Source organism: Crocuta crocuta, unplaced genomic scaffold, assembly GCF_008692635.1.
Source record: "Crocuta crocuta isolate KB4526 unplaced genomic scaffold, BGI_CrCroc_1.0 scaffold5, whole genome shotgun sequence".
Classification (NCBI taxonomy): Eukaryota; Metazoa; Chordata; class Mammalia; order Carnivora; family Hyaenidae; genus Crocuta; species Crocuta crocuta.
In genome coordinates, this window is record NW_027530500.1 from 1,044,804 (window position 1) to 1,061,853 (window position 17,050).

Here is a 17,050-nt window from a genome sequence, read left to right on the forward strand (position 1 = left end):
TATAATCACCCAGTGCTCATCAGAAGTGCACTCCTTAACCCCCAGCACCTATTTCACTCACCCTCTTAAACTTAAAAAAGTTCTTAAAAATTAAAAACAGTACAAGATGTAGCTACAGGAGCGATAATGTAAGTAAAGATTATAAGAATCTTAATACAAAGAGTATTGGGGCGCCTGGGTGGCTCAGGTTGCTTAAGCGTCCAGCTTCAGCTCAGGTCATGATATCACAGTTCATGGGTTCGAGCCCCACATCAAGCTCTGTGCTGACAGCTCAGAGCCTGGAGCCTGATTCTGTGTCTCCTTCTCTCTCTGTCCCTCTCCGACTTGTGCTCTGTTAATCTCTCTCTCAAAAATAAACAAACATTTGAAAAAAAAATTTTTTAGTATAAAAATCTGAAATAGTTTTCAGTTAGTACAAACAGCATCAAGTATGAGTCTTATTCATGACTGAAAATAATAAAAGTACACTATACTAACCATAAAATACAGACTTTGATTAATGATTGTTACCAATTCCTAGAGAAAAAGGGTGAAAGCCAGAAAAAAGATACATATGCACATCTCACAGTACCAAAGCTTTACTAAATTATTCTACTATATAAATAGATTATCCTTCTATCTGAAAATATAAGCACAAATAATATGAAAAGACAGGATGATTTTAAGCTATAACTTGCCTACCACAGCATCTCCCTCCTCTATCATTTTTACTACTATGATCTTCCTACTAAATGATTTAACATTTAAGTTTTCCTCATAAATTTTACATCTTCCCCCTCAAAATAAATTCCCCAATAATAGCATCAAGATATCAACAGATCTTATTGCAGACTTTATGACTTGTCATTTCTTTTACAATAAAGTACTTTATAATAAACTATTCCACAGAAGGTAAAGACATAGGGGTAAGAATGTTCACTATAGCCTTACCACAGGAACAAACAGGTAACAACTTTGAAAACTATCAGTAAAAAACTACAGGACATTCTTACATAGCTATTTTGCATGCATTACAAATAATGAGGTACACGTAATGTCCTAATGGGAAGAAGCCTCTGGTAAAAATAAACCTGCCTACTTATATAAATCTATAACCACAGAACAAAGTCTAAAACAAGATGACAAACCATCAAAAATAGTTACCACCTCTCAGAAGAGGAGACGCCATCATTCTTTTCATTATAAAGGTCTACATTCATTTTTTAAATCAATTAATTGTGTGTTCCGCAAGGGAGCACCACTCTACCATGCTAGCCATTCTCCAATGCCATTTCTCGACCTGGACACAGCTAGAACACGCACCCCACTTTCCGGTTGTCATTCTAAGTAAAGAGCTCTCCCGCCATTTGGTGGGCAGAGAACAGTGCTGGGAAGAGAACCTCACTAAAGAACTACCCTACCTGAAACACACTTAGTCCTCTGGCAGAGCAGAGCAACACCACAGAGAGGTCAGTTATCATATTTAATCTATTAGAGAGATATTTAATCATTAGAGAGAAGGTACCGTGGGGTTACTGCCATAGGCCGACAGCAAGAGACACCTGTTATCTCTCCACCACAGGAAACCCACCCTTAAGCAAAAAGCCAGCCCCTTAAATTACCAACTTAATATTCAAATTAAACTTACCGTTATCTTCTAAATAGTCTCCTTTGTCTGAAACTAATAATACCCTGAGAGATCATTATCATTAATATCATTACTTCAGGCACTGGCTTTAATACACAGACAAACTAATGACAAAGCCTATGGAATCCTGCAGATGGTCATTACTAAATAATAACAGGAATATAAAGTACTCTTATTATCTCCATTTCAGAGTTAGATAGGAAAGAAAGGTTAAGTAATTTGCCTAAGTCTACAAAACTATTTTAAGTGACAGAGCTGAGATTCGAATCCAGTCAGTCTGATTCCAAATCCACACTCTAAACCACTGTAACTACAGACCACAAAACCCGTAAGAAAAATCCAAGGGTGGGCTCGATATAGAAGAAAGCACAATGAAATACAGTATGACATTTATGTGAAGAAACACACAATCTACCTTTCAGATGCCGTGAGGAGAAGAGTCTCAAGGGCGTCAAAACCACACGTCTTCTTTCCATGCACAGAGAAGAACGAATTACATCCTTCTGGTGGAGGCTCATCAGCTGCTATCTGCCATTTAAGACACAAGACACTCTCATGATTTCTAACCAAAGATGAGTAAGGACATGAATACTCTAAACAGGTAATTAGATGATATTAAGATAACATCAACAAAAGGGAAAATTAACATCTACTGAACTCCTACAGCATGACAGGAAGTAAAGAGTTTTTCATGTCACTGTTTCTCATACATTATTTCATCTAGTTCCTCCCAATATCACCCCATGAGGTAGGTATTTATATCAGCCCCAAAACAGAACTTTAAAAATTCTACCTCAGAAGAGAACAAAGAATATCCAGGGAATACAGTATGTATCGTAAAGAAAATCAAGCTTATAAATGTCAATTTTAAGCATGAAAGTATAACTATACAGTCCCTATTAAGTACTTTAAGTCCATATCCAAGAGGTACAATACGCAAATTAATTTGAAGACCTTCTTTGAAATAGGCAGAATGTCATAGACTCTAAAAAAACAACTGGCCCTAAAATAAAAAGAGTATAGGTGGAAGGTAAAAACTACCTATGAAGCACAGTAAGATATTCAGGGAAAGGCTGAAGGAGACATGAGTTTAAGTTCAGAGTGAAATGCATAAACACCAGTGCATAATGAGAAAGTCAAACTGGAACTTTAATGAGAGGCAGGTTGAGAAGACTAAGTATAATGAGATGGGAAAAGAAAGGATATAATGACAAGCACTGAAGTAATTTATGTAATACGTTAATATTAAGATGTCCTTTTCTGTAGATGTAAGAGAAATAATTCAGAGGTGGAAAAATGGTAAACTTGCTATGAAAAATTGATATTAAAACTTTTCACTACATTCTTCATTTTTTGTAGATTATTATAAAACTGACAAGCACAAAAAAATAAGAAAGAACAGCACTTTAGGTGCTCTGAACTCTCAAAACTCAGAAGCCAAGAGTCCCTGCTAAGACAGGACCCTACTGTAAGGAGAAACTGCTCAGGGTGCCATAAAATTTGAATATAGCACAGAGATGTAGAGACAACTAAGGAGAAAGTCCAATGAAAGTGCAGGAGGGGAACAGAGGAAATCTCAAAAACCAAACGACCATGTTTTTTTTAAAGCCACTGTATTTTTTTAACACTACATAAAATCAACAAAAGAGGGAGCCTGCCAACCTTTAAAAGTTAAGGAACCCGGGGCGCCTGGGTAGCTCAGTTGGTTACAAGCATCCTTCTCTTGAGCTGAGCTCAGGTCTTGATCTCAGGGTCATGAGTTCAAGCCCTGCCTCTGGATCCAGCTGCCAATTTGCAAGGAACAGAGGACAGAGAAAAAGCTGAACTGTATCATGAGTATGTGATCAACAATACAGACTGTGAAAAAATGATTAGGGCAAACAGTCTACATTATTCAAAGAAAAAAAAGGGCTAGAACTAGAACCTGTAAATTTAGAGCCACACCCCCCAAAAAATTATAACAATTTTTAAAACTCAGCAAGACTGAATTTTATGGTGAGATGCACTCTTGGGCAATAAAACGATAAAGAAACACACACAGCAACTCATTCCGACAGAGGTGAAGAAAGTAGTTCCTTTTGGCTGACAAGAGGCAGCTGTAATGAGAACAGACACAGAGGTTGCCAGTGGCCCTGGCTAAGTTGTACTTCATGACCTGGGCAAAAATTACAAGTGCTCACTGTGCAATAACTCATTCCACTATGTATTTCTTGTGAGTGATTTTCTGTGCCTGTTTTATTTTATAAAAAAATAGTGGTTTTAAAATTAACATTTCTTTCACAGCAAATACATGATCAGTGTATGCTCATCTTTGATTCTCTTACTTTTCTTTTTTTTCCCCCGACGGGAGTCTGTTCAACTCAAAATCCAACAAGATCCACACACTGCTTTAAGCAGACATATATTTTAAGTCTCTCTTAAAGTTCTTCCTTCTCTGTTTTCTTCCCTTATAGTTGCTGAAGAAATCAGATCACTTTACTACAAAGTTTCCTACATTCCAGATATACCTGTTACCCCTGTGATATTGCTTCATATTTCCCATCCCCTATATTTCCTGTGAACAGCTTTTAGATTCTACAGGCTATGATCAGATTCACGGTCAAATGGGTTAGCAGGGCTACTACTCCTATGCCGTGTTGTATAAATTAAGTCTCATAGTTTTGTTTTTGTATGGATATATTTTTTCTTAAATGAAAAAAGTATAAATTATATTTTTTATTAAAAAATCTGAGATCTGAAGATTTAATATCAGCTTTATTTTCTATTTATAAACATCACAAATCCTCATAAATTTCAGGCAGAAAAGTTACAGCTCTGTAACACAATGCCAGGACAACTGCAATACATCAAATCATGTATCTTACCACTATCTTGTAAGCACTGAACTTACCTGCTGGAACGCTTGAATTGTAGCCGAGTAGGAATGAAGGGATAGACAAAATTTCAACAAATTCTGCTGCAGAGGTGACAGAAACTGAAATGCAGTTTCCAATATTGCATGATAATACGAATAATCAGTACCTGCCAAGGAAGAACATTAACCAAAATAATTATCTCAACTAAACATATCCAAATAAGATAGTTCATAAAGTATAAAGCTGTGTATTACGAAGGCATATGATAGCAAAATTTTACCACTACCCTTCCTGAACTGTTGCCAAATGCTTAGAATTCCCTGGAGTATACAAATTAATTGGACTCTTCCTCTCTTCTCCCTCTTTTTAAGTTTTATTCATTTAAGTGATCTCTACACCCAACATGAGGCCTGAACTCTTGACCCTGAGATCAAGTGTCAGATGCTCTACCAACTGAACCAGCCAGAAATCCCCTCTTCCTCTCTTTGCTCACACTATTCCCTCTACCTGGACTGCAACTGCCCCACTTACTTGGATGACTAACTCCTACCTATTTCCACAGGAAGAATTCAGCTATGACATTACCTCCTTTGCAAAGTCACTCCCAAACCCTACCCCATGCCTCACTGGACCATGTACATCTCTTCTTTGTTACCATATTTCTCTGCTTACCTCAAATAGGTTTTGAGCCCCCACAGGCAGAAGTTATAATGGATTTATCTTTGTATCCCCAGTGCCTACCGTATGTTTGTTACCTACTCAAATAACCTAACAAAAGTGAGCAGGGTGATGAGGAAGTACAAAGTAGTAAAGGATATTAGTGAAACTGTAGTTTGGGGAGAAACATTTAAACAACTGCAACCATCTGAGGAGGAAAAAAAACACATGTACCAGTATGAAAACCTCCCCAGGATATATTGTAAAGCACTAGGTACAATGTGCAGTTGACCCTTAAAAAACACAGGGTTTAGGGGCATCAACCACTCATATAGTCAGAAATCTGTGTATAACTTTGACTCCCCAAAACCTTAACTACCAATAACCTACTGTTGACAGGAGGCTATACGGATAACATAAAAGTCAATTAACACTTATTTAATGTGTTATATGCAATTTTATTTTTTTAATGTTATTTTTGAGAGAGAAGAGAGTGTGTGTGTGCAGGGGAGGGTCAGAGAGAGAGAGACACACACAAAATCTGAAATAGGCTCCAGGCTCTAAGCTGTCAGCACAGTGCACGAGATGAACTTGAACTCATAAGCTCATGGCCTGAAGCCAAAGTCGGATGCTCAACTAACTGAGACACCCAGGTGCCCCATGTTATATGCAATTTTACATTGTAATCTTAAAGCTAAAAAAAAAAAAATGTTATTAAGAACATCATAAAGAGAAAATACATTTAAACAACTATACTGTATTCATGGGGAAAAACTCCAACTATAAATAGATGCATACAGTTCAAACCCATGTTGTTAAAGGGTCAATTGTATATAGTAATCTATCTTTTTTACTTCAAGAAAGAATGAAAAATAAGAATTTATAAGGGGGCACCTGAACGGCTCAGTCAGTTAAGACTCTGACTTGGTTTCGGCTCAAGTCATGAACTCAGTTTGTGAGTTCAAGCCCTGCATCGGGCTCTGTGCTGACAGTGCAGATCCTGGTTGGAATTCTCTCTCTTCCTGCTTCTCTCTGCCCTTACCCAGTTGTGTGCGCTCTCTCTCTCCCTCTCTCTCTCAAAATAAATAAACTTTTAAAAAATTGTTTTTAAGAATATATAAGTATGCATTTGTTGTTTAAAAAGAAACAACGAAGGCTAAACAAACTAATTTAAACAACTATAAAAAGCAGAGGAGAAACAGGAGGGGGGAAAGGGAGAAAACAAGAGTTTCCTGTGTAAGCCTTTTATAAGCTTGACTATTAAATAATCATATATTATGTATTAATTTTTTTAAGGAAAATAACTAACATTTTAAAAAGCAAAATGTAAAAGGTTCTAAACTGCATTAGCATCTTCTAAGTAGAAAAAGAGACCAGAAAAAAAATATTTAAAATGTTGCCAGAATGTTAATGGTAAATATCTTTGGGTGGTAGGACAATGAATACTTCAAATAAAATGTTTAATACACTTTAATGATCACTTCCAAGAATTCATACTCCCCTAAATTTAACCAAGAACACATTATCATTTATATTGAGGAAGTTTCATTTTAAATGTCAAGAATTCAAATTTCATTATAAAACCCAACTTCAATGGGGCCTGGGTGGTGCAATGGGTCAAGCATCTGACTTCAGCTCAGGTCACAATCTCATGGTTTGTGAGTTCAAACCCCAAGTTGGGCTCTGTGCTGACAGCTCAGAGCCTGGAGCCTGCTTCAGATTCTGTGTCTCCCTCTCTCTAACCCTCTCCCACTCGTGCTCTGTGTTCTCTTTCTCTCTCAAAAAATAAACATTAAAAAAAATAATAAAACCCATGTCAATAAATTCATTTTATAAAACTGTAAAAGTAAATGATTTTTTCAATAATGCAAACACTTCTAGTTGTCTCTAAATTATGTAACTTAAACTTAACAGATGCTTGTTCAAACCCTTATGTACTCCTATCACACAAAAGAGATTCAGATTTAACTTTTAAAATTTGTATTATTTTTCAAAAAAATTCAACAGGTAAGAGTCAAGTCAATTAAATATAACAGCAGTCGACTACATCGTTTTCACACACTTCTTCTTCAGTAAGACCTGTCAAGGTTTTAGCTACCTGTGTATTGGCATCTTTGTCTAAGTAATGTTTACACTCTATAGAGTTTATATTGAATTAGAAACTGTGCATGCACAGCATAAACTGTAAAAAAGTGATAGTTTACATTGTCATTAATCTGATACCCTGACATTCAAGCTGTAGGTGGCTGGCAGGCATAATGGGAAACATTTCAGCTGGTATTACTTAATGATAACAAACCTAATAGATAATAGATCAGTTGTGTTATTAGTTCATAACAGAAGAAAAAGTAATCAAATCTGATGGTGATTAAGTCAATACTAAATGATTTTTAAGTGAATTTGACTTCTACACCATATTTACGTAGCACTTCCAATAAAACAACACAAAAGAACAAAAACAAGAGGATAAAAGAAATCAAAGGTAGTACTTGTAGCAAAAGTTACAAACTGCTTCAAAAGTATTACTTTGTGTTGGCTCTGCTGGCTACCAACACAACTCTAGTCATTAAAGATAAAAATGTTTTCCGTTAATTGCCAAGCCACATATCCTATGAAAGAGACCATTTTTTTTCTATTATTTTTCCAGATACCAAAGTCAAAGAAGCATCTGTTTCAATTTTACCGTGATGATTGGATGATCCAATATTTTGGCTGGCTTCTACAAAATTCCAAAATTTCTCTTGACTGTCCTCTGCTAAAAATTCACTGGGAGAAAAGGGAGGAAATATCAGAAATAAAACAACTTAATAAGATCTTTTAATAAAGGTTACATTTCTAAGGAAGTAGAGACAGGTTTTTGAGTTTCCAAATGTCCACCGTTTGGCTTTTAATTTATAAGACACCTATTATACACAAGCATGTGTAATATATATTCTAATGATAACTAAATCTTACTGGCTTATTAACTATTAATAACTAGCTTTGTAGCTTATTCACTTATTCCTATTAATAGCTTAATATGTATTCCTTAAGAAACCTGGAATCATAATGTTGTAACAGGGAAGTCCCAATATAAATAAAGCCTATGAAGCCCCATGTGAAAAAGCTGTCGGTAGTGGAAGCAGAATTAAGAACTGGTAACTGTGGTACTAGTTCTGCTCACTGATTTTCTGAAAGACCTTACAAAGAACAAAAAATGTTTTGCCCAGGGTTCTCCCAAGGAAAACCTGAACCCTAGAAAAATTTCTAAGAGACTAAAGGCAGCATGTTGTAATCTTTTAACATCCATAAATCTAAATTTTCAAGATCACCAAATTTCAGTTTAATGTTTAGCACTGATCTAATAAAATTGGGTCTTAGAACTTAACACCACCTTAATTTTTTCTGGACTTTACTCTACAGACCTAAAATAACGGCCACTCTAAATTTCTCTTCATTCAAGACTCTAAAATCCCTAAAAGAAAATGTGTGTACTGATCGAATGACTCATGTAAACTGGTTACCTTCTCCTCTGAGACATAATACTAGTGTAGTGGTATGTTTCACTGTCTTAAAGCAAACTAGAGATCTGGATCTCAGCTTACCCAGCCAAAGGAGGACTTCCCCATTACTTGTCAACACTGGGGTGTACAACTCTCATTCTAGTCCACAGCTAGACACAGAAATATGGGAAAAATAAGATACATTTCCTAGTAATACACAGCCTCTCTGAAACTAGGTTCCTGAAAATATCTAGTAACATAATGTATTAAATTATTTAGTACCTCCTTGAATGTGGCATTTTTCTAGGCTTTCTAGTAACTGACATAGGCATCATAACAACCTTATAATAGCTTATGGCCTAAGAAAATATATACAAAGACAAATAGATTATGATACACAAATAAACCCTAAATTCATGAACTAAAGCTGCATTCACAAGATAAGCTTGTGAAAGTGGGGGAGGGATAATATACTCAAAGGTTGTAGTGATGAGAACAAGGATTCACTGACACTAAGACCTTCTTGTACAGGCCATCTGCAAATAAACATATGTTCTTCACAGAATTACAGGAAAGCTTCTTGAAATATACACTCTTCATCTTCCCATTACATAAATAAGTCTTACAACATCTAAGTTTCAATCTTTTTTTATTTTTTTAACATTAATTTTTTTTTTTTTTTGAGAGACAGACCATGAGCAGGGAAGGGGCAGAGAGCAGGAGACACAGAATCCAAAGCAGGCTCCAGGCTCTGAGCTGTCAGCACAGAGCAGGATACGGGGCTCAAACCCACGAACTGCAAGATTATGACCTGAGCCAAAGTCGGACGCTTAACCGACTGAGTCACCCAGGCATCTCTCAAATAATCTTAAAAAAATTAATTACTAGATCCACTGAACCAATCCAAGAAAGGTAAGAATAATACAAGATATTATTAAAAGGAATGCTACCCTTTATGTTTGTTTGCTTTTCATTTTAGGTTGTTTTTTAGCTTCTTATACCTTTCCCTTTGAGTAAAACAGCTATAGTTTTTCAGATGAAATTATATGACGTCTAGGATTTGTTGTAAAATATTCCAGCAGGGGAAGGGAGGAAGGTAGTGGTGGTGATGGTTATTGGACTTGAACTGATAATTGCTAAAACTGGGTGACAGGTAGAGGGAAAGCACATTATAGGTACCATTCTCTCTGCTTACAAATGTTCTGAAAGATCACAATAAAAAGTTTATAATCTATGGCAAAAAAAAAAACTATAAACAACCTAAATGCCCATCAGATAGCATAAATCTAGTAGTAAACTTGTTTTCTAGATTTCCAAGGTTATTGCTGGAGATCAGAATTGGTCTTACTTCCACACAGAACTAGAAAGGGAAGGGAAATAAATATTTAAGGAGGGCTTACTATGGGGACACCCAGATGGCTCAATCAGTTAAGCATCCCAACTTCAGCTCAGGTATGATCTCATGGTTCATGGGTTTGAGCCCCACATCAGGCTCTCTGCTGTCAGTGCAGAGCCCACTTTAGATCCCCTGTGCCCCTCTCTCTCTGCCCTTCCCCAACGTGTGCTTGCTCTCTCTCAAAATAAAAAACATTAGAAAAGATTTAAAAAAAAAAAAAAGGAGGGTTCACTATGTGACAGGCACTGTGCTTGGCACATTCACCCATATCCTTAAATCCTCACAGCCATTCTGAGTTATAACCAGTTTTAGAATAAAGAAACTGAAATTCAGAGAGGTTACTGATTTGCTTAAGGGCAGAGAATTAGTAAATGAAAAATCTGGAGTGTAACTCAAATCTATTTGATTTATATCTCTATCATGCTGCATTTTTGGGCCATTATACCACCTAGTACTCAATAAATGATTACAGGTTTCAATTATAATAACAGTACTTTATATAATATTTCTGCTAGTAACTATGGCTGTTCAAAACAAATTCAGTGTTTTACTCAATTAAATATAGATCAATTCATGAACAACCAGAAAGCTACAACTGCTTCATTAGGATCAGGCCTAATCTAAAAATACACATGGGAATATTTTTAGTCCCTGAGCACTAGATGCAAGGAAGGCAAAATATCTGTGGGTAGCTGCATGCCTCGGTGTGTAGAGAAATATTCTGTCCCTTCATCCTCACCCAGATGGACAGTGCTGTGACTGCCATCAACATCTGCCATGGACCTGGAAGGGAAGACTGGTGGCCTCAACTAGCTCTGGAGGTAAACATCGAGGGTTTCAAATATGTACAGCTTATTTCTGAGTTGCCTAGAAGTCCCATTACCTTGGCAAACTGTCTGCAAATAGCCACACAAGAGGACTAAAAATAGTCAACCAAAATGGCAAACGGCCAGGAAATCATGAAAGGGGGCGATATTTGTGAAAGGAAAGTTGGTGAAGGAAGTAGTATACATTACTCACTTCCCAAAGATCAAAGAAACTGAAAGAAACTGACTAAGGCCAACAGTTTTAACATACTTTTTCAAAAGTCCCATAAGTATATGCATAAGAATCTTACAAGACAATGTACAAAAACCAAAAAATTAGTGTGAGAGTAACTGAGTGTAACTCAGTAAAGAATGTCAAGCAGTGGGGCGCATGGGTGGCTCAGTTGGTTGAGCGTCCAACTTCGGCTCAGGTCATGATCTCACGTTTTGTGGATTTGAGCCCCGTGTCAGGCTCTGTGATGACAGCTTAGAGCCTGGAGCGTGTTTCAGATTCTGTGTCTCCCTCTCTCTCTGACCCTCCCTTGCTCACGCTGCCTCTCTCTCTCTCAGAAATAAATAAAACATTTAAAAAATTAAAAAAAAAAAAGGATGTCAAGCAGAATGTTATAAAACATCGGTTACAGTTAATTGCACAACATTATTTAGAAAATGATAGTAAATCTCAAACACTTAGATTTACACCAGACAAATTATCCAAAATAAGACTGGTGGGCGGGGAGAGGTGTTCAGTTGTCAAGAGTCCTGGCTCAGGCAGGTTAGGTGTCAAACAACCTCAGTCACTTCACTTTTACAGCTGCCCTCTATCTAATAATGTTCTGACACTGGAGGAGCCCAATCCACGCATCAAATCAGTCACTGTAACACTGCTAAGGAATAAATACAGCAGGAATGGGGGTGAGGGGCACCCTTCATTGCTGAGAAAAAGGAGGCACAGAGCAGTGCCAGTCCATGGGCCTCCTCTGCAAGTCAAAACCAGCTCCCCCTCATCCCACTTTCCCACAAGGCCTCTTCTCAATACCAAATGAAGCGGTTTCCTTAGGGGACGCAACTATTCATCAACACGATCAACAACAAAATCTTGTCATTCACATTTTTCTAGGGACTAAGGGGGAAATGTCAGAAAACGAAATTCTAAGTTGAAGAGTACAAAGAAAGGCCAAAGTTAGCTAAAATAATGCAACAGTTCCAATTTCTAGCACTATCAAATTGTGAGATTTACCAACTGCTTGACCTTCAGTCTACCCAAATTTACGCTTTAGAACAACTCTCTACAAGTCCTAGCTGTATACAAAAAAAAAACCTTCCTTCTATAAACAAAAATCTGACGAAAGGAGAGGTATCTGGTTTTTAGATTACAAACACTAACCTGAAGTACATTTCGAATACAAAATATTTCACCAATTTTAAGACACTGTCGGTTTTAAGGTGCATCATTGTTTCCAATGAAACACTAAAAAGGAAAAACGCTACCAATTTTAATTTGTAAGATAACATTTTGATTTCATCAAAAGGCATCGTAATTCAGAAGACGTTAAAATGTAGAACATGTACATCTTAGATAAAATCTAACCACGTCCTCAGCCTCCCCTCTGCACTCTCGTTATCCCTAGGTCTTCTGGCTTCTTAGAAAGAGCATACTCTCCTTCTCCCATCTCGCCAAGCTCTCTTCTTTCTCTTATTAAACACCTCTTACAACCTTCTTGAAATAAATAGAAAAATTCCTTTAAGTAGGACCCCCTCTTCCTTTATTACCACAGGTATACCTTTCTTGCAACATAATTTAACCAACTCAATACATCTATCCAAAGAAGTCCCAAAGTATCTATATGAATCATTACTTTCCTATTGTCCTGACAGCTTATGTTATAACAGCCTCTGACTAGTACACAGCACAGTGCACACTGAAAGAGGTGATGACTAAATCCATGCGAGGATGACAATCTCACTGCCTAAAAGGCTCCTAAACATTCACTAGCAGATCCTATGTTTTTACTCAAACACACGAAAGGAAAAAGATGTCTTCTTACCTGACTTCTAACAACAATGGAGTGGAAAACCACTTCGTTGTAAGAGAGGTTGTAATGGCTTTTGAATCTGCCTTTACTGAAGAAAACAGCCATAGTCCAGTGAACACAGTCAGAAGTTCCATTTTATAGCAAACCCCTAAAAAAGGAAAATTAAAAAAAAAGGTTTTGCCACAGGAAATAAATGTTTAAACCTGAATCTTAATACTTAGAGACACAAAATAACATGAAAATTACAGAAATGGAAATGTTTCTGAAACATAACCGCAACTAATATCTCGAGTTCGGTAGCTATTTGCTGAGTGACTGATATAGAACCAAAGCTGTGCAGTTCATTGCACTCTTTCCCAGGTCGCCTCTACTCTACAGAGGACTCAAAGTGAGTGGGTGGCATGGCAGGCTGCACACAATCATACATTTTCAAGCATGAGAGTAAACAAAGCTTAGATGAAAACGTAAATGATGGGTATTAAATGGTGCCCACCCCCCAAAAGTTATGAAGTCCTAATCCCAGCACCTTGAAATGTGAACTTATTTGGAAAGAGGGTCTTAACAGAGGGAATCTAGTTAAAATGGGGTCATGAGGATGAACCCTAATCCAATATGACTGGTGTTATAAAATAAGGAAACTGTGGACACAGTGACAGGCATGCAGGGGCAGAACCATGTGAAGAGACACCGGGACAGTGCCAGCAAAGACAGAGGCACACGCTGAACCAAGCTGCAAACCACGGAACACCTAGGGCTAGCAGATGCTGCAAGAGGGAAAGAAATCCCTGCCCTACAGATTTCAGAGGGAACATGATCCTGTGACACCATGATTTAGAATGTCTGGCCTCCAAACTGAAGACAAAAAAACTGCTGCTGCTGTAAGCCACCCAGTCTGAGGCACTGACAGCAGTCCTAGGAAGCCAACACTACAGGTCTTCGGTGTAAATGCAAATTCAGTCACGGAATGAAGGAGGTCCCTGGTAAAGCGGCATGGCCATGGCCATACAGTGCAGGCCTCCCGACCTCCGGGCAGCAACCTCCCCCAGCCTCCTGAGATGTCCGGATCAGGCTTCTTTGGTCTGATTTTTCATCTCAAAAGCCTGCCTCACAGAACCCTAATGAGGCTTCCCCTGGGCCATATAAATCAGAACCATATAAGTTCTACCCACTTGAATGGGAACCCAAAGGGGCCATGAATGTGAGTGAAACACTAAGCCCAAGTTGTGCTTCTGCATGCTTAGTCTGGGAAGGCTCACCTCACTCACCCCAATACCTTGAGATACTGGCTATAAAGCTCTTGTCTGGGGGTCCTGTCACTACCTTCCTTTTACAAAAAGCATTAATATTTGTGTCAGCATCCTGCTTCATATATGACACATGGTATCTCTAAAAAACAAATGGGCAAAAGCAAAATAAAAGATACCAAATAGAAAAGTTGCTTTTTAAAAGCCTTTAGTTCAGGCAATGCCAACTTAATTGATTTAATTGACTGACAATAGCAACAAATATTAAGATCCCATTTATAAATAAAGGACAAAAAAGAAAACACAAAATTTGCTAAGGCTAAGGCTAACCAAACTAGACCCCCAACACCGAAACCTGCTAGCAGTGATTTCGGGACAGGGACTTTCAGAATGTAGCAAAAGTTACTGACATTTCCTGCAGAGGAGCAAGCAAGGATGCAAACTTCTAAATATAATTTCAGACCACTCAAAAACTCTGAGACACCCGCCCCTACAGGTCCACGGACTGCAGCCTCAGAAAGCTGCTCCCCATGACAGAAAAATGTGGTTAGTAAAAAGAGAGAACCTTTTAGAGGTAGGGACTTAACGATACTCAGTTTGCTACTTACTAGCAGTTTAACCATAAGCAAGTCCCCTAGTAACTTCTCTGGCCCTTAGTCTCCCAGACTCTGAAATAGGAATATCAGTGTCTGCCGCACCTGGACACTGTGAGAATGAAAAAGCGACATGAAAATCACTTTGTGAAGTGTCAAGTACTGTACCCGAATTAACTGTTTTAGTAAAACGTTTTTATAAGGAAAAGAAACCACCTTCTAAACTACAGAATAGTAAGTAACACATCATCGTTACTGCATGGGCTCAAAAAACTGGAAACATATATTCTGTGATTGGGGGGAAAATTGTCTCCAAAAGTCACAAAATTTCTAAACTGGAGGCAGAATATATGAACTACGCATGTTCATGCAGTACTCTGCTATAGCTGTGTTTACAATTTTTCCTGAATAATCCCTAAAGGGGTAACTGTGGGCACCACTGTCAGTAACCGCAGGCAGGCCTGCCTCGTGCATAGTGAGGGGACTGGGAGTGACAAAAGGTCTGCAGGGAAACACTGGCATTACTGACCAAATGCTCTGGGCCAAGCACCATGCTGGGTGCTTTGCACACACCACGACTCCTAGTCCTTCCACACAACTTGTCCAGGAGACTGCAGCTCCTGGAGGGTGGCTGCCATGTCTATTTTGTCCACCACAGCAAATAGCATGGTGCCTGGCAAACAGTAGGTATGCCATAACCACGCTGCACAATGGATGAAACACTATCAGTTCCACTTTATTTTTTTTTAATGTTTTATTTCTGAGAGAGAGAGAGTGTGTGAGCAGGGGAGGGTCAGAAAGAGAGGGAGACACAGAATCTGAAACATGCCCCAGGCTCTGAGCTAGCTGTCAGCACAGAGCCTGATGTGGGGCTCGAACCCACGAACCATGAGATCATACCCTGAGCCAAAGTCGAACGCTTAACCAACTGAGCCACCCAGGTGTCGCTCAGTTCCACTTTAAAAATACGAAAGTGGAAGCTTGGAAAAGCTGAGTAACTTGGCTGATGAATAAATAGCAACGCTTGGAACCCCGCCTGCCTGTTTTTAAGTTCTACAGTACCATGCTATCTCCCCTGGTTCTCTAGCTTTGGAAGGGTGAGAATTCATACCGTGCAGAACCAAACTGAGAAAAAGCTTTCTTCTGAGAACCAAGGCAAGTCCAGGGACTTTCTAGGGACAGAGACCTTGCAATACAGGTGGCTGGGGAATGCAGAGTTTCGACCTGAAACTAAGCATGCCAGCCTGAAGCTGGGACCCAAGAGAAGTGACCAACCAGCCTGACAGATCTGTGTTCAGGCTGGCTTTGGGGACGGAATGTGAGCTCCTCAAGAGCAGGGAATCTGGGGGGCACCTGGGTGGCTCAGCTGTTTGGGTGACCAACTCTTTTTTTTTTTAATTTTTTTTTTATTTATTTTTNCACACACCACGACTCCTAGTCCTTCCACACAACTTGTCCAGGAGACTGCAGCTCCTGGAGGGTGGCTGCCATGTCTATTTTGTCCACCACAGCAAATAGCATGGTGCCTGGCAAACAGTAGGTATGCCATAACCACGCTGCACAATGGATGAAACACTATCAGTTCCACTTTATTTTTTTTTAATGTTTTATTTCTGAGAGAGAGAGAGTGTGTGAGCAGGGGAGGGTCAGAAAGAAAGGGAGACACAGAATCTGAAACATGCCCCAGGCTCTGAGCTAGCTGTCAGCACAGAGCCTGATGTGGGGCTCGAACCCACGAACCATGAGATCATACCCTGAGCCAAAGTCGAACGCTTAACCAACTGAGCCACCCAGGTGTCGCTCAGTTCCACTTTAAAAATACGAAAGTGGAAGCTTGGAAAAGCTGAGTAACTTGGCTGATGAATAAATAGCAACGCTTGGAACCCCGCCTGCCTGTTTTTAAGTTCTACAGTACCATGCTATCTCCCCTGGTTCTCTAGCTTTGGAAGGGTGAGAATTCATACCGTGCAGAACCAAACTGAGAAAAAGCTTTCTTCTGAGAACCAAGGCAAGTCCAGGGACTTTCTAGGGACAGAGACCTTGCAATACAGGTGGCTGGGGAATGCAGAGTTTCGACCTGAAACTAAGCATGCCAGCCTGAAGCTGGGACCCAAGAGAAGTGACCAACCAGCCTGACAGATCTGTGTTCAGGCTGGCTTTGGGGACGGAATGTGAGCTCCTCAAGAGCAGGGAATCTGGGGGGCACCTGGGTGGCTCAGCTGTTTGGGTGACCAACTCTTTTTTTTTTTAATTTTTTTTTTATTTATTTCTAGGAGAGAGAGAGAGAGACAGCGTGAGCAGGGGAGGGTCAGAGAGAGAGGGAGTCACAGACTCGGAAACAGGCTCCAGGCTCC

General features: G+C 39.0%; 2 protein-coding genes across 4 annotated transcripts in view; one reads left to right on the forward strand and one right to left on the reverse strand.

The window, feature by feature from the left end:
- POLR2D (RNA polymerase II subunit D) overlaps window positions 1-17,050 on the forward strand; it is a 450,734-nt gene that overhangs the window by 191,254 nt on the left and 242,430 nt on the right. The window lies entirely within an intron of this gene.
- UGGT1 (UDP-glucose glycoprotein glucosyltransferase 1) overlaps window positions 1-17,050 on the reverse strand; it is a 116,914-nt gene that overhangs the window by 97,139 nt on the left and 2,725 nt on the right. For 2 of the 3 annotated variants that reach the window (XM_077766731.1, XM_077766730.1), the window contains exons 2-5: window positions 12,872-13,007; window positions 7,823-7,905; window positions 4,518-4,648; window positions 2,043-2,155 (exon numbers count right to left, since the gene is read on the reverse strand). In XM_077766731.1, the coding sequence (XP_077622857.1) occupies window positions 2,043-2,155; window positions 4,518-4,648; window positions 7,823-7,905; window positions 12,872-13,007 (463 nt within the window). Of the gene's footprint in view, window positions 1-2,042; window positions 2,156-4,517; window positions 4,649-7,822; window positions 7,906-12,871; window positions 13,008-14,711; window positions 14,785-17,050 lie in introns of those variants that run through there. The other variant, XM_077766732.1, reaches the window with a different exon arrangement.